This window comes from Tasmannia lanceolata, unplaced genomic scaffold (genome assembly GCF_043159265.1).
Source record: "Tasmannia lanceolata isolate RefF3 unplaced genomic scaffold, GAP_Taslan_0.1 ptg000020l, whole genome shotgun sequence".
NCBI classification, from domain to species: domain Eukaryota; kingdom Viridiplantae; phylum Streptophyta; class Magnoliopsida; order Canellales; family Winteraceae; genus Tasmannia; species Tasmannia lanceolata.
Window position 1 is genome coordinate 18,646,238 of NW_027518697.1, and position 20,301 is coordinate 18,666,538.

The window sequence follows — 20,301 nt, forward strand, 5'->3', positions numbered from 1 at the left end:
TTATGGTAAAAAGATTAGTACTTAAAAGGTCAAAGCATTGAGAAAAGTAAATTAATACACGTGTATGGCTATGATCTTTCCAATTTTACAAAAAAATCATATATCTCATCTAAGAACTTACACTTTGAGTGTACAATACATCACAAGGCATTTATAGAACATGTATTCTTAAGAGTACAAAATACACAAAGGCTTTTTTAGACTTGCATTAGACATTTTGATAAATTCGGGCCTCGTAATTAACAAAGAAACGACTTTCTCAATTTTAGACTTTTCCCAATCTGTTTATTTTTCCCCCTTTTGCCTTCTAAAAATGCGCTTAAAACGAATACCATCACACTCTTTCCCTCTCTGACTCTCAGCTTTCTCTCTTTTTCTCTCTACTCCGAGTTTCAGATCTGTATGAGAATCAGTAATTCTGATTAGATCTGGCCGGAATTTCTCGATCTTGCCGGAATTTTCGCCGTCGATTTCAGATCTGGTAGGAGAATTAGCGATTCAGCTCTTTTCCATCTGGTAACTAAGCAAATTTTCCCTTCGTTTCGTTCTGAAATCTGCTTTTTTTTTTTGTTCTATTCTATTCAAATGTTATCTATCTCTGGATTGAATTGCTTTTTTGTACTACGAATTATGGATTTTTTTTCTCACTGTTTAAAGGTTAGACATAGTTTTCTACTCTTTGATGATTTGTTGTACTGTTACATGGATTCTTCTAAATGGATGAAGAATCTGTGTTGGACATGTCTCGGATTACAATACTTTAAGATTGTTAGAGACAATTCTAGATCTATTTTATCTGTTGTTTATGAATACTACTAGCACACAACTTTATAATTACCATATGTTTTGAGTTTTACCCTATCCTAATATCAAGTTTCTTAAATGGAAATAAAATATTATATATACTTAACTTATTAAAATGGTCAATATATTACTTGTTATAATTATACTATGTAAGTTTTTTTTTGAGAATTGATTCAAATATTTTGGTGAATCCACGAATCATTCTTTTTGAGGTTTGCTGGATCCGAGGCTCGGATTCTGACACTAGTATCCGTACTGATCAACATAGATTCGTTGCCATCCATATCATCACTTATATACATGATTTCCTGCGGCTACGTTAACCGCCTCTTTTTAATCAGCAATGTAATGGAAATCCATAACCTATGCCCTCCCCAAGTGTTTGGAGAGGCCTTGGCTAGTCCATAACATCTCCCACACGGCCACAATTCCTTTTATGTTTTCGTTTGGGGGTATTTCTCCCAGACATTTTTTTTCTTGACTCACAACTCAACTCAACTAAGCCTTTGTCCCAAACTAGTCGGGGTCGACATTTTTTATAGAAAAGTGGCAAAGTTTATAGTCGGCTGCCAACTTGACGCCTACCCTCCTCCTTTATCCTGGCTTGGGACAGGCTGTGAAAAACATAAGCATAGTTTTTTCTGGACTCGGATATTTCAAAGTTCCACCAAGCTCACGTGCTCGATTAAAGTTTCCTCACGAAATTCTTTCGTCAAAGTATCTGCAATCATATCATATGTAGGTATATAACTTACTTTCAATTTTTTTTTTATCATTATATCTCTAATATAGTGATATTCAAAGCGTATATTTTTTCCTTTAGAGTTATTCACTCTATTATATTAGGCTTATTGCTGTCTGATTATCATAATACAATTTTTTTGGTCCATCAAACAGACTAAGGTCCAAAGCAAATAAAAATCGTCTAATCCAGACATCATGAGTAGTCGCCATGCTATATGCTATATACTTAGTTTCCTGTATTTATCTCTCCACACAACCCTGTTTTTTGCTAGACCAAGAAACAACTGTTCCTCCGAATATGAACACATGTCTAGAAGTGAACATACTGTTATCTCTGTCACCCGTGCGTTTTACATCAGAATAACTATGAATCTCAAGCTTTTCTCCTTGATAACATAATTTAAGGTATTTAGTTCCTTTAACTATGAAACTCAAGGTTTTCTGCTTGGAAACGCAATTTGAGGTGCTTAGTTCCTTTAATGTATTTCATTGTTCTTTTTACTGTTTTCCAATAAGCAGTACTGAAATTACTTTGATATCTGGTTATTAGGCCTACCGGATAGGCCAAATGTGACCTAGTGCACAATATCGCATATATCAAGCTGCCAACTGCTTGGTTATTTAGAATATTGAGTCTTTCTTGTCCTTCAACTCACTCATAGACAATTTCCTGTCTGCAACTAAGAGTGTCTATGTAGGATTACAATATCAATATGCATTCCAAAACATTTAAGTGCTAAATTCAAGTATATTTCTGGGCTTAAACATAACATTTTATTCTTCCTATATCTAGTGATTTAATCTCGAGAACATAAAATGCTTCTTCCACATCTTTCATCTCAAACCTCAAGCTAAGTTCCGACTTAGTTTTTTTTTTTTTCTAAGTCTTTTCTTGCTATAATTATATCATCCACATGCAAGGACAATATTGTAAACCTGGTCCCACTTTTCTGGACATATATACAACACAATAATCTAGCTTACTAACTACATAACTAAGTTTCGAGAATAAACTTGTGAAACATCAATTACCATCGACACGAAGATTGTTGTAGACCGTATAAAGATCTCTTCAATTTGGAAGGAAAGAAATGGTAGAATCTTCAAAGGAATCTCCAAGAATCTTGCATTCCTTTTTGTCAAAAAGGATTGCTCTCACGATATCGTGGGCTAAAGCCCTCCCTCATTGTTATTTTATCTCCGCTTATAATCTATGGGAAAGATGGAGCGAAGCTTGCAGTGGTGTTGAAGCGAAGCATAAAATTGTTCAAGAATGGACCCCCCCTCCAATCGCATGGTTTTTTAAAGCTCAACTTTGATAGGCCTAGCTTGGGTAATCCTGGCCCGACAAGGATAGGAGGTGTTCTTAGAAACGAGCTTGGGGAGGTTATTTGGGCCTATGTGGGCCCCATAGGCGTGGCAGATGCTACGGCAGTGGAGGTGCATGCAGCTCATCAAGGGTTGAGGTTGGTGGAGCGTGATTGGCTAAAGAATGTGGTAGCTGAAGGAGATTCACCCAACGTTATTTGTTGGCTTAATGGATCTCAAGAACCGCCTTGGAGATTTGATAGTTTGTTCGATGGAATGTTTGATTGGCTGTAAACCTCACCCGTCATGTTCAAGCATGTGCGTTGCTTGGCAAATTTGGTAGCGGACCGTCTTGCTAGAGATGGAGTTTCAAAGGAAGTGTTGACTCTCTATGTTTCTCTTCCCTCTTGATCTCTTGTAATCTTGTTAGATCTAGCTCTTTGTGTGGTAGCTTGCTTTCCCTTGTATCGACCATCTCGGTCTCCTCCTTGTTTTTTTCAATAAAATTGGCTGCCATTCAAGGTATAAGTAAACGGTTTTCCTCAACTCTTCGATGAGAAAAACAAAATTTACATCCATCTGGAATAGCTCTAAATCCAAATGAGCCACCAACACAATTAGGAAAACTTGACAACTAGTGAGTAGTTTTCTTGATAGTCTGTCTTTTCTTTGTGTGAACCCCTTGGCAACTAAAGTAGCCTTGAACTTGTCAATGGACCTATCGGACTTATATTTCTTCCTTAACACCCATTTATACCCTACGTCATTTCTGCCTTCAGTATGTTACACAGCTCCTATACCTGATCATTTTAAATAGAATCAATTCCCGTTCTCATGGAATTTAGCCATTCTCCTGGCTCTTGCGATTTGATTGTATCTTCAAAATTCATGGGATCCAGGCCTATTCCATACATAGATTAAGGTAATAGTCGTGAGAGAGAGGGAGGGAGGGAAATGGAAATTAACTGGTTTTAAACCACTTTCTTTGATGTATGCGATCAACGTGGGTTGCAATCGAATGATTGTGTGGCTAAACTCAACAGAAGAAGGCAGTAAACATGCTGCAAATTTCCGGCAAGGAAGCAACCCGGACTGTGATATCTGGTGACAAGTTAATCTCGCCTCGAGAATCTTATTTTGCTGCAGAAAATTGTCGGATAACAACCTGGAGCACATATCTGCTGGAAACCCTTTTCTCAGCACTTGAATTGCCATTGAGGCAGTTGTAATGACCGATTTCCGGGCACACTCGGACCGTGCAAAGCTGGCTTCTGTTTTCTCACGGGATGACGTTGACGGGAAACAAATTTTTGGCCGAAAACAGAGTTGGTACTGATCTCTAGCAAGGGTTTTTCTCCATGCAGCAACAGAAATAAGGCATGAGGCGACTGTTTGGAGATTTTGCGTTGCTGTTCTGTGCGGTGAACAGAGATCTTCTTTCCAGCAAAGAGGATTGTGATGGCTCTGATACCGATGTCGTATTTTCAAAAGGAAGATTAAGATGGAAGGGGGGGCTCCACGGGACCACGGCAACCACTTATGGAAAATTTCTACTCTTGGATGATTTGTTAACGTCCCTATCACCACTTACATACATGATTTCTTGTGGTTCCGTTACTCCCCTCTTTATTCTGCAACGTTATGGAAACCCATAATGTATGCCCTCCCAAGCTTAGGACAATCGTTAGTTGGTTCCTTCTACAAATAGCACACCCTTGGAGATATCGGGAAGCTTTTTGTAAAAGGTGTGGAGAAACCCTAGCTCTCATATTTTTATGCCGTGTGACAGCCAGAATAGTTGGGACTTTGGTTACAAGGGGGGGGCAGCAAGGAGAAAGTCATAGATAGGATCAAGAGGTGTGCATCTATGAGGAGCTTATCTAGAAGTCTTGCCCTGGCATCATATTTGATGATTAGTTAAGAGATTTGAGAGTATTAGTTTTATGAATAGAGCATTCCATCTTTCTTCTTGATGGGTGGATGCCCAATGATCAAATTCATCAAGTTCAATTTTGATGGTAGCTCATTAGACAATCTAGCTTCAATGACTTCGGGGCATTCTTAGAAACAATAGAGATAGGTGAAGTTAGTACACTTTGGTGTGGTGATATTCCAATATGGTGGATGCTTGCTTTTGATGAATTTAAAAGTTTCAGTTTTTTATCTAGGCCACTTAGAGCAATACTTGCTTAACACAATCTGATGGTGAGTAGTGGATTTAGTGATGGCCCATTCTATAGAAGCCTGTAAGATTGCATCATGCATGGAAGAGATTCGGGATTACCATTTGAATCACGAGACTGTCCTTTTGCATATGAACGTCTCTTCCATTTACCATGATGAGCCAATTGTCTTGTATGTATCCTTTTCTCTTATTAATAAAATTTTTCGCTGTATCCATTAAAAGAAAGGGGAAAGGATAATAAATATACAATGAGAAAGGAGATGGAAACTCTACAATCTAAAGAACAATCACACTATAAATGATAATTGAGAAGATAAAGAGCAGTCACTTGCACTTAGTGTTCTTTTTCTATGACAACCTTTGATCCACCTCCTTCCATTGGAGCATCTGCAGGAAAAAAAGATCATATTGGTGAGCGGGCCTAATTGGCTAGAAGTGATCATAAATGCTGCAAAAATGAGTTAACAATGTACAAGGAAGAGAAAAAGACATTCTTGGACTTCTAAAATAAAGTAAAGGTTGGCATCTTTTCCTTTCTTTTTTTAATGAGAAAGTTCACCCTTTTCTATTTGTTGCAAAATAAATTAAGTTGATTGGGAGTAACATGAGGCCCCCCAACCCCATTTATAAACAAAAAATCATCCAAATTTGCTGACTGTAATTCATCGTGTTTTGTACAAAATGAATTTGCATATGGTCTTCTGGAACCACAGGAGTAAAGATCAAGGTATCAAAGCTCCTCACAAACAGAACTTAAAAAAAAAAATCTCCAGTAATGATCCAACTGTCAAATTTTGTAGATCATTTTCTAAGCCTTAGAGAATGGCAGTTTAGCTTGTTTTTAAAAGTTGAACTTGGATGTCATATAGTTGGAAAGGATTTAGGGCTATTTGATGGCCCATGTAAGGTGTTTCTAAGTGAAACTTGTGCAGTTTTTGAGTTGCGAGTTTATTGTTTGTTATTGAAGTGGTGTTTTTATTATATGCCTTCAATTGATCCAGTTTCATCAATTTGAGAGACTTGTTTGCTGCTTTTGTCATATTTCTCAAATGTTGTGTTATTGCACTTCGTTTCTCTCCATGTTAAGAAGTTACACAACCTTTTATAACTTTATCAAGATGTTTCTAATACAAGTCATCTTCTAAGAAATTAGGTGGTGACCAGAGAGAGTTTAGGGATCTGGACTCAGGTATTTGTGATTTTGGTCATATAGTAATGGTATATATATATATTTTTTGACTTTTCTCTGATCACTTTTCATAAGTGATTGGTAGGAAAAGTTGACTAGCCCTGAATTTGAATTTTTCCTTGGTAAAGATCTGCCTGTAAATATGCAAAAGCTTTGGAGTTTGGATTCTTTTAGACATACTTGGGGATTGCTGATTTTCTTATTCTTTTCTTTAGTAGTATTGGTGGATAAAAATAGAATTGTGGTTTTCGTTACAGAATCATAAAGTTTGCTATCATGTGAATCAAAAGGTAGAGACTCATAATTTAAGCTAAAAGGCGTAGGAGAAAATGGCACCTGCAAGCAAAGCGGACAGGAAGAGAACGTTAGATGTGGGCTCCTGGATGTTCAATGTCGTTACTTCTGTTGGAATAATCATTGTTAATAAAGCCTTAATGGCCACATATGGCTTCAGTTTTGGTAAGTTCATTTCTCCACTCCATCCTTTTGTTAGTTTATCTTGAAGTTTTTCTCATCTAGTACAACACAGGTTATTATTGCTTTATAAATGCTAATTTATCTTGATTAGACCACTGTAACATTAGCTTCAAGTTTGAATTTCTTGCAAACTTCTAATGACTGAGGAGCCACACCCTGACCTCTCACCTAGCCAGGGTGTCTCATGTTCCCATTTAGTGGATGCAAATGGGTATATCAGTCACAGCTAAAGTTTTTTTTTTTTTTTTTGAATGGCATCACAGCTAAAGGTTTTTGTTCATAGTTTGCCTTCCATGCATCTTAAGCATCTCTAGAATTTGTTCTATGGTTATCTGGTCAAAGCACATCAGTTATGATTTGGAGTTGGTAAATTGCACTGGCATTGTTAAAATAATCTTGCTGAAATAAAAGATTTGAAATTTCATTCTCGACTGGAGCTGATTGAAGTGCAGTATCATCATATTAGAGATATGTTACAAAACTAGGTCATGGTTTTGTATCTTTTATTTTCTGAAATGTATTGAATCCCTTCACCTCTTGAGGAATAAGTTTGAGAACAGGGCTGAAGTGAAGATGAACAACTTTTGAGACCAGGTGTGCAGTGTTGGGAAAATTGTGGCCAAAACACCTTTTTTGTAAATGAATTAATAATGATATCTATTTTTGGGGATAAATTATAATCATCTGCATCTATTAAACCTGCTTACTTTTAGTAGGGTATAAAATTGGAATAAGTTCCATAAACTCAATATGGCTACATTATAGCATTGTATGACGAAGAGGAACCACTGAACCAGTGAATCTCAGCATGCTTGTTCCGCTCCCCCTACCTAGTCGATCGAATCATCTCGAAATAGTTGTCTGAAGCCAATTCGAAGCTCTTTTCGGTCTCATATCCGTTACACCTTACTCTGGTTTGGGAGAAAGAACCTATGCATTAGCCATTTTTAGATATTATTTTAATTGAAAATTGGAGGTTGTGACTGTTCTCATCATTGAATGAGAATCTGAATGCTGAAGGCAAATTAGGTTTGAAGCGATGGAAATCTAGGTGGAGGAATTTAACTATTTAAGTGCTGATGTGGTGCATGTTCTCTATGGAGAATTTTCAGTCTGTATCTTCATTCTTCGGACATGTTGACTGTCTTCAAAGACGAATCATATTGAGTGGGTATCTGTCTTCCTCATATAGGGTACTTGAACTTCAATATGGGCATTATTGTCCCCACAGACTGCTCATTAAAGAAGCTTTCGAAGTGATCGAGGACTGTGCAATCAAATGAAGTAAAAGAATGGAAGGAGAACTGATGCAGGTGCATCTCATCGGATCCTTAATATCCCGGAAACCTAATATCAATGATTGGCCCGTTGAAATTTCTCAGCTCGTTGATCTGCCCCCGTAAAGGCCCCAGATCGACTATCGGACCTATGAAATGACATCATCAGGATACCTGCTGTTTATGGAACTTTCCAATTTTACCAATTTCTAATTTTGTCGCTTTCTAATTTTGTCAGTTTCCCATTTGTGTCAGTTTCCAAATTCGTTGGTTCTAGATTTAGAAACACTTTCCAAACCTGAATTTTGACGTCCATTTTTGGTAATTTCCACTTCGAAGTATAGAATAGTTTAGGACCTTTCCCAAAATTTCCGACCCCTCTTAGCCACTTTCTAATTTAATTTGCTCACAAAAAAAAAAAAAAAACAACTTGTTCATTTTCGTTAAGGTGGGTAGCTCACAAGAAAAAAAAAAAAAACTTCTTCATTTTTGTTAAGGTGGGTTCAATAGCAACCCTGACTTGCCATTTTTGTTAGTTTCTTAATAGGAGCTTGCTAAAATGATATTAGCAACCTTTTTGCTCCAATAGGAATCATGAGGAGAAAAGTAACTAGTTGCTATTTTTTTTTTTTTTTCATTTTGAATTGAGCAACAATGTCCTATCTTTGAGTGGCTAAATCAACTGACTTTTCATTTATTTCAAAACTGTCGTTTTGAAAGTATGCCAAGTGGAGGAAGGAATTGCCAATTTCCTATGTACCTTGCTGCGATCAGTTTGGACGTGGAACCAGAAACCAAAACGTTTCCTTCTTAACGTTTTGGAGCTGCCCAAAATGGCACTTACCTTAATTTACATGGGAGAGGACATCAGCTGCTCAATTAAGACAATTGCATCTTAGTTACAGGATCAACATGTCATTTACCGGGATTTCTTTCTATTATGAAATTGTAAAGGCAAGCAACTTGCTGCCTATATCTATACTTGCTGTTTTTTTAGTTGCTTATTTTTACCTATGTAAGCATTGGACGACCTCTTGTAGATTTTGTGTTTCTTTCCTATTTACAACTCCCAATGTAACAGGAACCAACTATTATATATACTTGAATGTAAAAGAAGAGAGGCAGCCACTTATGAAATAAAAGAAAAGTTTTGTGTTAATGTCCTAAGGATTGAGTTATAATCATTTGTTTTCTTGGATTGAAGTTGCAAACTGAACGGTGTTCTCGGTCTTACAACTTTCTTCCCCACCACTCTTTGTCTTGTTGCATGCAAGAAGTATAATACCTTAAGACGGGTCACTCCGTCCTTGCACCTTTCACGTTTGCATTCCACTATCCTACCATCTTTTACCTTCCCCACCACCTTCAACCCCTAAGTTGCTTTGGCAACAAGTTGGCATCAAAACTTCCGCTAGCGCCTCTTCATCAAGAACGTGCTACTAAGACTTCTGCTAACAATAAGTTGCTCGGCTAAATCATAGTTCGTCATCCTCCATATGTACTTTACGAGTTTACGTCATATTAGTCGTCCTAATCCTCCATAGCATTTTAGTTTACGTCATACTAGTCGTCCTATTCCTCCATATCGTTTTAGTTTCCCTCCTAAAGTCGTCCTAATCCTCCATATCGTTTTAGTTTCCCTCCTAAAGCTCTTTTTGTTATCCGCAATTCACATTTTATTGCTTCCACCTATAAGCAAGATAATGAGTACTTGAGTAGGACTGTTGAAAAAGGCTTCGGGCATCACATGAAATTGATACTTGGAATCCTATTTTTTGTCCTGATGCCTTTGTTATTGGAAGCAAGGGCCTTTATTCTATTAAACTCTAAGTAATTTTGTATTCTAGATAGATACAAGGCATGTTTGGTTACCTGGGATACACACAAGAGTATGAGATTGACTGAGTAGATGTTTGCTGCACCAGCCAAGATGACTATAGGTCATACACACATAGCCATGACATCCACACATCATTGGCCAGTATTCCAGATAGAAGTAAAAAATGCCTTCTTGCATTGGGACTTGCAAGAAATTGTTATACCTTTAGGACTTTGTCTTTCTTCGAATTTCTCATTGGTATACCACCTTAAGAAGTCTCTTTATGGACTTGAATGAGTCCCTTGTGCCTAGTTTCAATTTCAGGGCAGCTATATTGAGCAACAAGTTTCTTCAGAGTGCTTTATATTATTTGCTTTTTATCAGACACAAACACAACATGGATCATCTTTTACTCATCTATGTAGGTGATATTATCATATTAGGGGATGACTTGGGAGCTATAAATCAGTTGAAGTCCTCTCTTCCGTCCACATTCAAGATGGACTTCAGACCTTTGACATATTTTTCTTTGTTTGGAGGTGTGACACCTGATCGAGGTATATTAGTATTCGAACAATATATCAAAGATTTTATTGTTCTTGCACATCTCACGGAAACGAAGATACTGGACACCCCTCTTGAGCTTAACGAAAAGTTTCATTAGATAGATGGCACTCCACTTCAGGATCCTACTACTTGTGTTCTGCTTGGGAGTTTGATCCATTTGACTATGACACGTCTAGATATAGCTTATGTTGCCGAGTTTGCTCCATTTGACTATGACACACCTAGACATGGCTTATGTTGTCTATCCAGTGTGTTATTTTATCTAAGCTCTTCATTCGTCCCATCTCACAGCTGCGCATCACATTATAAGATATTTGCATGGGATGTTGGGTCTTGGAGTTTGTATGTGAATGTCCATATACAATTGTTGATTCTTTGCACTCTGCCACCAACCTTGAACTCTACACCTCAGAGACTATGGCAATTATTTCCTCAAACCACTAGAGCATGCAGGCGGTGTTGTGGGGTCCACCCCATAAAGTAGGCCCCCGCCCCTCTCACTCCTCACTCAAAAATAGAGTTGTGAGAGAGGGTTTGGAGTGTGAAAAAAAAAAAAAAAACAGAGAGGAGAAAGAGAGGAGAGAGGGGAGAATAGAAAGAGAGAAGAAAGGGTTTCTCTTGTGGTTCTTCTAGGGTTTGGATTTGGGCAAAATCAACAAAGAGGGTTTGGAACCCTAATCCAAGGTTGAAGTCTTTGTAAGGACAAGGAGAAGAGGGAAGAAAAAGAAGCCAAAACCCCACTCTTGGAGAAGAAGAAGAAGATCTCTCATACTTGGTTCTTTGAGGGGGAATACATTCTCTTGCAAGGGGTTTGTGAGGTAACCCGTATTTCCTCAAAGATTTTATTGTTTATCTTCTATTCTTGTTGTAACCTCAAGTTTTTGGGAAACGTGAGAAGAAAGACTTTGTATTTCTCTTTAGCTTGGTGGATTTCTTTCGGAGTTTCTCCCGTGGTTTTTCCCTTCACATCGGAGGGTTTTCCACGTTAAAATCACGTGTTCTTGATTTGTGTGGTGGATTGCTATTTTTGTGCTTTGTGGTTTCTTGTTCTTAGCTACTTTCTTGATTCATAGATAGAAGGGGGAAAGTTTATCCGCTGCGGTCTATCCGTGTTTCCCCAACAAACTGGTATCAGAGCCTTGGTTGGGGGTTATTATTTATCTGTGAATCAAAGATGGAGGCAAGTACCTCATCAAGGATGATTAGTCTAAACAGAGGAAATTGGTTAATCTGGAAAGCCAATATGAAAGATCTACTCTATTCATGAGACCTTTATTTGGCGATTGAGGGTATAGAGAAGAAGCCATAATTCGTAACCACTGATGATTGGAAGAAGTTGGATAAGAAAGCTATTGCTTGTATCCGACAATGGTTGGATGATGTTGTGTTCCACCACGTAGCGACAGAGACTAGTGCAAGTTCCTTGTGGAAGAAGTTGCACGATTTATATGAGAGAAAGACGGCTGATAATAAGACGTTTTTGATTAGAAAGCTTTTGAACTTGAAGTTTAGAGCGAATGGGACCTGAATGAGATGCAGAGCATCGTGAATCAGCTTGTAGCTATGAAGATGGTGCTAGATGATGAGCTCTAGGCACTGTTATTGCTAAGCTCATTGCCTGAAAGTTGGGAGACTCTTGTCGTATCCCTTAGCAACTCGGCGCCGGATGGTATTGTCACCATGAGCCAAGTTACAAGCAGCTTGTTGAATGAAGATGTAAGAATAAAATCTTCAGATTCCTCCCACTCCCAGGCATTATTCACTGAAGAACAGGGGAGATAAAAGGACAGGGAAAATTACAGCTGAAGCAAATCATCAAGAGGAAGATCCAAGTCAAGAAGTGGATTGATTTCTTTTTATTGGAGGAGGCATGGACATATGAAGAAGGATTGCGAAGAATACAAAAGTGAGCAAAAGGAAGGAAAAAATGGCCAAGGAAGTAAAGAAACTCAAGAAACCACAGAGATTTATTTACCATGTACAAGTCCGACTTTGGTTCGGTAAGGATGAGAAATGATGATGTATCAAAAATTGTTGGCATTGATGATGTTGGCATTACCACCAACGTCGGTTGCAAGTTGATACTTAAAGATGTGAGGCATGTTCCTTCCTCAGATTGAATCTCATCTTAACGGGAAAGCTTGATGATGAAGGGTATCTATCACAGTTTGGCAATGGATTGTGGAAGTTGAGAAAAAGGCTCTTTTGTTGTGGCAAGAGGCAAGAAGTGTCTCTCTCTAGAAGACAGAAGGTCAGTTATCTAAGGGCGAGATAAATGCTCTTGAAGAATCTCAACCAAAACTTATGGCATCGGCGACTTGGGCACTTGAGTGAGAAAGGTTTGGAGATTTTGGTGAAGAACAATTCCCTTCCAAAACTCAAAGGTGCGTCTTTAACCCCTTGTGATCATTGTTTAGTTGGAAAACAACACAGGGTTTCTTTTTCGCATTCTAAAGCTAACCAGAAAACTGACATCCTTGATATAGTTTATTCTAATGTATGTGGCCTTGTGACAGTAAAGACTCTTGGTGGTGCATTGTATTTTGTTTCTTTTATTGATAATGCATTCCGGAAAGTTTGGTACTATGCTATGAAGAGCAAAGATGAAGTGTTTGAAATCTTTCAGAGGTCTCATGTTATGGTTGAGAGGCAAACGTTACGAGTGTTTGGATGCAAGGCCTTCGTGCATGTACCTAAGGAGAATCGGAGCAAGCTTGATGATAAGGCAACCCAATGTATATTTTTGAGTTATGGTGATGATGAATTTGGGTACAGATTGTGGGATCCCAAGGCCAAGAAGTTGCATAGAAGCCGCGGTGTGGATTTTCGCGAAGATCAGACGATTTCTGATTTTGGTAAGGAAGAAACACCAAAAGAGGTTATATTTGAGCTACCAGAAGCTCAAGTCCCCTTACCCACATTTGATGATGATGAGTAACAAGCTGAAGATGATGAGGATTAGGCTTGGGGTAGTGAGGCCCCTCAAATAGATGAAGATGATGTGCATGAGGATGTGTTACGGTGATACTGAGCAGGGGGGCCGCCCTCTTAGGAAGAACCGTAGGGTCATTATCATCAAATGTGGGGTCAAATGGTCATCATCATCAAAGACTGAATGCCCTCTGTCTTATTGTAGGGTCAAATGGTAAAAAAGAGCTAAATTTTCCTTCAAAAGGAGAATTATATCAGTTAACACTTACAGTTTTTGTTTTTCAGGTACCGTACTTTTTAGTTGCTCAATCTCTGCTTCTATACTTAATTCTTTTATGTTTGTTCCTATAATCCATTAGAAAAAGAGATTTATATGGAACTGTGACAGCACCTTTTTTTCTCCTGTGATTATTAGCTCTATGAAAGTCCAATAAATCATTAATATTTACTTCACCAAATTTAAAAATCATCTGCAATGCTTCACTCTTGCCATTTGTCTAATCTGTACTTGGGTCTGGTAAGAATTCTGTGATACTGGACTCGATAAAAGGACCCATTTGTCCAATCTATTATTGATATTCTCTTTTTTTCTCATCTATTTTTTCCAAGTCCTTTATTCACTTTTGCACATGTTTATTGCTGTTAGTCAATTTTTCTTTGGAAACATAGCCACTGTCGGGTTATGAAAATCGGGAGAACTACATTGAAATTTACGCTTTAGTTGTATGTCTAGATTCTAGAGCTGACTGTTGAATTGCTTTTGGTTACTATATTATCTTCATGGGATCTGGTAAAATTATGGCTTTCTAATAAATTACTAATACTTATATCGTCCTGTATGATGATCATTTCCTGCAGCTACCACATTAACTGGCCTGCATTTCGCTACCACAACCCTGATGACTCTAGTTCTTAGGTGGCTGGGCTACATCCAGCCTTCCCATCTACCTTTACCCGAGCTTCTGAAATTTGTCTTATTTGCAAACTTTTCAATTGTTGGGATGAATGTGAGTCTGATGTGGAACTCTGTAGGATTCTACCAGGTCTGTTATATTATTCAGTGCTCTTGTTTTTTTTTTTTTTTGGTGCATAGAAATTTTGGAAAATGGAATGCGTGACATACCTTCATTGTTATATGATATCAGATTGCCAAGCTGAGTATGATCCCTGTATCCTGTTTTCTGGAAGTTGTCTTTGACAAAATACGATACTCAAGAGACACTAAGCTCAGCATAGGTGTGGTTCTTTTGGGAGTTGCGGTGTGCACTGTTACTGATGTGAGCGTCAATACTAGAGGCTTCGTTGCAGCCTTCGTAGCCGTTTGGAGTACTGCACTCCAACAGTATGTAAGTTTGCTTGTTTGTTTGGTTTTTTTTTTTTTTGAGAATGGTACCAACAGTATTTAAGTTATTACGTTCTGAACTATCTCACAAATATCTCCGATATTTTCAAAACATCACGAACTATATCACAAATATCTCCGATATTTTCAAAACATCACGTTTTTATCTCGACATTTTGATAAAACGACAAAATCCCAAAATAATCCTGAGATTTTTAAAATATACCGATATTTTCATTTTATCATAAAATATCGTGATAATATCCTGATGTTCTTACGATATTTTTATTTTATATTTTTTCTTAATTTATTTATTTATATATTTTTTAAATAATTTTATTTTCATCATTTTTCCCGATATAAACCTGAAAAAATAAAAAAATTTAATATATCCCGAGAAAGATATTTGTGACATAGGTTCTGAAAGCAGATTCAATTCGTTTATATTGCCTCTATTAGCAGTTATAGATTATAGTTTTTTTTTTAATTTTCTAGAATTTCGGCCAAAATTCTTTCTTTTTGTTGCCATTTTGAACTTCTGTAAATGAGTTTTCCATTCATTGCTAAAATGCTGCAAGAAATTCAAAATGCCGATGGCAGTTACGAGGTTCCCCAAATCTTTATGAAAATGTTCAACTGAATATTTGAATTTATTTTATTCGCTAAAAAATTGCAACAAATTGAATTAGCACCAGCATTTATTTCGATGCCCAGTCACAATCTTGCAAGTAGATATGCAGCTATTTTAGCCAAGAAGCGTTTTAATTTTATAGATTCAATCAGTTATCATGATAGTTTTAAATTTAATGGATGATATTGTAATTAAACTCACTAATATCTTTTTATAGCATCATGTTTAAAATGATACAGTGCATGAGTCAAATATCTGACACTACCAGAAACTGTGTTTGCCAGTATGATGCAATATTTTAAATTTAATGAAAGCTCTCCAATTGCTTAAAATTGTTCTGATTTTTCTTCTGGTTTCGTCCTTGTAGTATGTTCATTTCCTTCAACGGAAGTATTCACTTGGATCATTTAATCTCTTGGGCCACACTGCACCGGTTCAGGCCGCAAGTCTGCTGATAGTAGGGCCTTTCCTGGACTTCTGGTTGACAAATAAAAGAGTCGACACGTATGACTATAATGTTACTTCCATGGTAAGTATTTTCTATTAACAACCAAAGCTGGTTACAAGCTATTCAACACCTAAAGGCCATATATGCGCTTCACTTCGGTGTATGCGTGTAGATCTATTTGTGTGGTGTTTCACATGGTTACCTATCTGCACACACTTCGATACTATGTTGCATGGATTGTCGGGATCCGACATGGATTCGGCAAACCCTAAAAGGTAGGATTTGTGGATTCAGTAATTTTTAAATAAAATAAAATTTTAAAAATTTAATATTAAAATTTTAAATATATATTTTCAGCAGCCTAGATGTATGTATGTATATGTATATGTATATGTATATATATTTATGAAAAATTTGAGAATGTAGGGTTGAGTCCGTTTGGTTGCTGGGTTTTTTTTTTTCTTAGGATTTATGTGGGAGAATATTTAATGGTCACATCAGCTTTTTCTTGCTGACACCAGCAAAATCTTGTCTTGAAAATGGTGGTCTCTCTTTCTCTCTCTACCCTCTTTCTCCACTCATCATAATATCTTTCTCTAATTAATGCTTGTCCCCTCTTTTGTCTCCTACCTTTACCCACATAAATCCCAGGAAAAGAAAAAAACCCGGCAACCAAGTTTTTATTAAGAGAGTCGAAGAAGAAGGAAGGGGAGTCGATGTTCTAGGGTCGAGGCGCTAGGATTTTTATTCAAAGAGTACGGATTGTGCTTTCGTATAAAAAAAGTTCAGAAGGAAACACGTTTAAAGGGAAAATATATTGGATTCACATTTTGAAAGAGAGAATGATGAATATGATTTGCCTGAAAAAACAGGATTCGTGTGGGACACGGCTACGACAAGAACCCGGGTGTGTCCCATGTGAATTCATGTCCGATATGCGTGTGGAGACGTGTCGACACGGATTCGGCATAGGGAAGAATCCATGCAACACAGTTTGATGCATGTGTGAAAATGCAATTTGAGTATGTAAGTAATAAATATCTTTGTATGCGTACGTATGAATATGTAAGTATCTTTACAAACTAAAAAAAAAGGATATGTATCTCCACCCACTTACATTTGTGTACTTGTTCCTACATATGTATTTGCATCTTGTTTGCCCATGCCTTTGCTGTACATGCCATATCGTGTGCCTGTGTGTTTGCAATATATGATATTCACACACCTTATGGATGGATGTGTCTTCTGTACCAATGCTTAAAAGCTCTTGATTCTGATGAGAACTTGGTCAAGGTGAAGCCGATTCGACTTTGGCGGGTCAATGCTTCATTAACACCGGCAAGTCAAAGGAGTTTTTGTTGACTAGGTAGGACCAAACCAGGCTTGCACGAGAACTTGGCCAAGGTTAAACCTACTCTAGTTGGGCGAGTTGATTTTTTAAATTTAGGGGTTTTTAAACAATGGTCCCTATGCAGGCCCATATCCACCGTTAATTCAGCTAAACAATGTAGACACACAAGCGGATTTTTTGGGTTCATGTATGCATATGTAGTCTTTGTTCTTGCTGCATTACACTCAATATAAACACTTCTTCCTGTTTATTTTGCAGTTCTTCATCATCTTGTCATGCTCCATTGCAGTAGGAACCAACCTTAGCCAATTTATCTGCATCAGCAGATTCACCGCCGTTTCTTTCCAAGTCCTCGGTCACATGAAGACTATACTCGTCTTAGTCTTGGGATTTTTCTTCTTTGGAAAAGAGGGTCTTAGTCTACAAGTAGTTCTTGGCATGATTTTAGCAGTGATAGGCATGATTTGGTATGGCAATGCCTCATCTAAGCCCGGGGGTAAGGAACGACGGAGCTATTCAATTCCAATTGACAGATCTCAAAAGCATGGTGGGTTGTCAGAATCTAGCGATCCCGATGAGCAGGTCTAGAGACGCAGACCCCCCTTATCTTCCAGTTCTCACAGCTCTTGTTCTAATCCTTCTTCTCGAGGATTCGATGGAGGGGCATTGCAGGTTCGCTGATTCCAGTAATCTCTTAACATCACTTTTAGTACTCATTTTGTTCTGATTTTTTTACCCTTCACTGTCTTTAAAATTCTCATGGGAATGCTGAAATTCCTTTTGTTTCATGTTCATTTATAGTAATTTATTCCTTTCCATATCCATAAAGCAAATTACTTGCAGTATCTTGTAACTCCTATTGCAGCAATTCTTTTCCTCTATTTTTGATCTCTACGACCCATCTATGTAAATTGTCAACAGTGATAAAATACATATTTGTTTCCTTATGACATGATTCTGTGAATCAAAGTCATGTGTCTTCTTCTTTCAAGAGAGAAAACATAAAAAACAAGATAAAGAAGGAATTGAAGACCTATTTGAGATGGCCAAACCTCCTAAAACATTCCTGATTTTCCATTCATACGTGAAAGAGAAAGGGATTACATTCTTATTCGTAGCACTCCTACTGTTTAGGAAACAATACACAGTTCTCAACTATTAAGGGTACGTTTGGATACCATGATTTTTTTTTTCATGATATTTCGGTGTCTCCAAGATGAGGGTAAAGTCGCTTAAAATCAGGAAATTGGAAAAATAGTGTCTTTGGCGATGAGATGTGGCTAAAAATCAGGAAACAAAAAACTCTACTCAGAATTGGATTGACCTTTCCCTGATTTTTACCGACTTGACCCTCATCTCCACTTGGAGACACCAATTTATCATGAAAAAAAAAGCCTAGCGGTCCGACATGGCCTAAAGGATACTTCTACTAAAAAGGAAACAAGACTAAAATAAAGGGAAATAAGATACAAGGAAATATCTTTTCTATAGAAACATAGCTATTGCTAGAATAAGGAAATTGGATTGCGGATGCGTAACATTCCCTCCCCCTCAAAGAATCAAAGAATCCTTGTCCTCGAGGACAAAAATCCGGGTAGCGTTCATCTTCAGGAGATGTATCAACCCAATGTATGTATCAACCCAATGTGCTAATACTTAAGTAACAACATGATTATGCTTTTTCACCACTCGATGATCTAAGATGGCATATGCTTCTATCTGCATAATTCCATCGTCAATCAATGTTGGAAGTGAAGATGATGCAACTGCCCGTGTACCAGTCTTTTTCTTGAGGCATGATACATGAAAAACAGGGTGAATGCGTTAATTAAAAAAATCTTTCATAAGCTAATTAAAAAAAAGACAAGGTGACTTAGAGCGATTATCAAAACATGGTAGTGCGAATATCAGTAGCCTTTTGAGAAATGCCTTTGCTCAAAAGCTGTCATTGGCTGTTGTGTGAGACGAATGATCTCTCTGCCTTGATTACATAGCATTGGAGGTGAATCTGTTCATTGGTTCGCTCGCAGTTCGAAAATTGGTCCAAAATATAATGAATATTTTTGAATTTGTTAGCTGGGCAGTGGCCAGTGTCAGTACCTTTTGCTGGCATTACTCTTCCCTGATGCCATACAGGTTGGACATACGGGTGTCAAATTGGATTGGATCCACCTGTGTCTTAGTCATGATCCATTCAAATCGCTTATCGGTCGGATTGGATTCACGCGGTGTCTCTGTCATGATCCATTTCAATTCGCTTATCGGTCAGATTGGATTCACGCGGTGTCTCTGTCATGATCCATTTCAAATCGGTCGGACAATCCATCAGTGTCCTAGTAGATGTTTAAATTTGGATTCGTATGGTCCAAAATGTGTCCATAGATCCTGGTAATGTGTCTTAGATGTTTAAATTTGGATTCATATGGTCCATAGTACCGTTTAGGTCTATTGCACCCTTCTGGAGCCCTGCTATGTCGACCCAAATCATGTTCCATGCAAGGGAGAGAGCACTTGGCCGTATGATACCTCGAGAATTTATGTAGTATGGGCGTCAAGTCCAGTATTTTTCAAAAAGTACAATGGGCCCACTTAATAGGATGATCCAAACTGCTCATTTGTCACAGCCTACTTAGATTGTGGACCCACAAAGAAACCGTTTGGATCATCCTATGCAGTGGGCTCACTATATACAACTCCTTTCGCAAGTTGGGTTAGATGGAACCGAAGGCAATTGAGAGGGTATGTGTTGAAAAATCTATGGTGGGAGAAATCGTTGTAGGATATTAATTCTAGATGAGGTAGATTGGCCATGGAAGACGAAGAAAATTAATGGTTTTGAAATGTTAGAAAGAAGGGAGATCTGGCTTGGATTTGCAATGCTGAGTTTTGAAAGGCAATTCCACCTTAAGCCAATTTGCGGCTGACTTTCGCATGAGAGAACAGCCACCTCGGATGAATTAAATGAATAAGACAATGTGCTGGAAAGGCGGCCTGTGTGGCTGTTCTGTCATGCAAAAGTCAGTCGGGAAATGGGTTTCCGTGAAATTGCCTAGCAAATCCCATAAAAAAGGCATTTTCATGAAATCCAAAAATCTCTACACAAGTTAGATATGAGACAGAAACCAATACAAAGATAACTGCAAAACATTGCCTCGGCATACAAAAAAAATATTTAAATTCCAGAGGAACTGCTAAAAATTTAGTACCACGCAGAGAAGTGATGATTTA

At 37.8% G+C, this 20,301-nt stretch overlaps 1 protein-coding gene across 5 annotated transcripts; it reads left to right on the top strand.

Annotated features, from left to right (window-relative positions):
• Positions 1 to 202: 202 nt before the first annotated feature.
• LOC143854412 (UDP-rhamnose/UDP-galactose transporter 6-like) lies at positions 203 to 18,020 on the top strand. Of its 5 annotated transcripts, XM_077364382.1 has the most exons (7): positions 212 to 516; positions 5,435 to 5,559; positions 6,488 to 6,689; positions 14,160 to 14,344; positions 14,447 to 14,647; positions 15,642 to 15,803; positions 17,332 to 18,020. In XM_077364382.1, the coding sequence occupies exons 3-7, from the start codon at positions 6,560 to 6,562 to the stop codon at positions 17,659 to 17,661; spliced, it is 1,008 nt and encodes a 335-aa protein (XP_077220497.1). In that variant the 5' UTR covers positions 212 to 516; positions 5,435 to 5,559; positions 6,488 to 6,559; the 3' UTR covers positions 17,662 to 18,020. The 5 variants fall into 5 exon arrangements, with proteins under 5 accessions (XP_077220499.1, XP_077220497.1, XP_077220495.1 ...); XM_077364384.1 differs by lacking the exons at positions 5,435 to 5,559; positions 17,332 to 18,020 and adding an exon at positions 16,595 to 17,295 and having other exon boundaries at positions 203 to 516; XM_077364380.1 differs by lacking the exon at positions 5,435 to 5,559.
• The last annotated feature ends 2,281 nt before the right edge of the window (positions 18,021 to 20,301 follow it).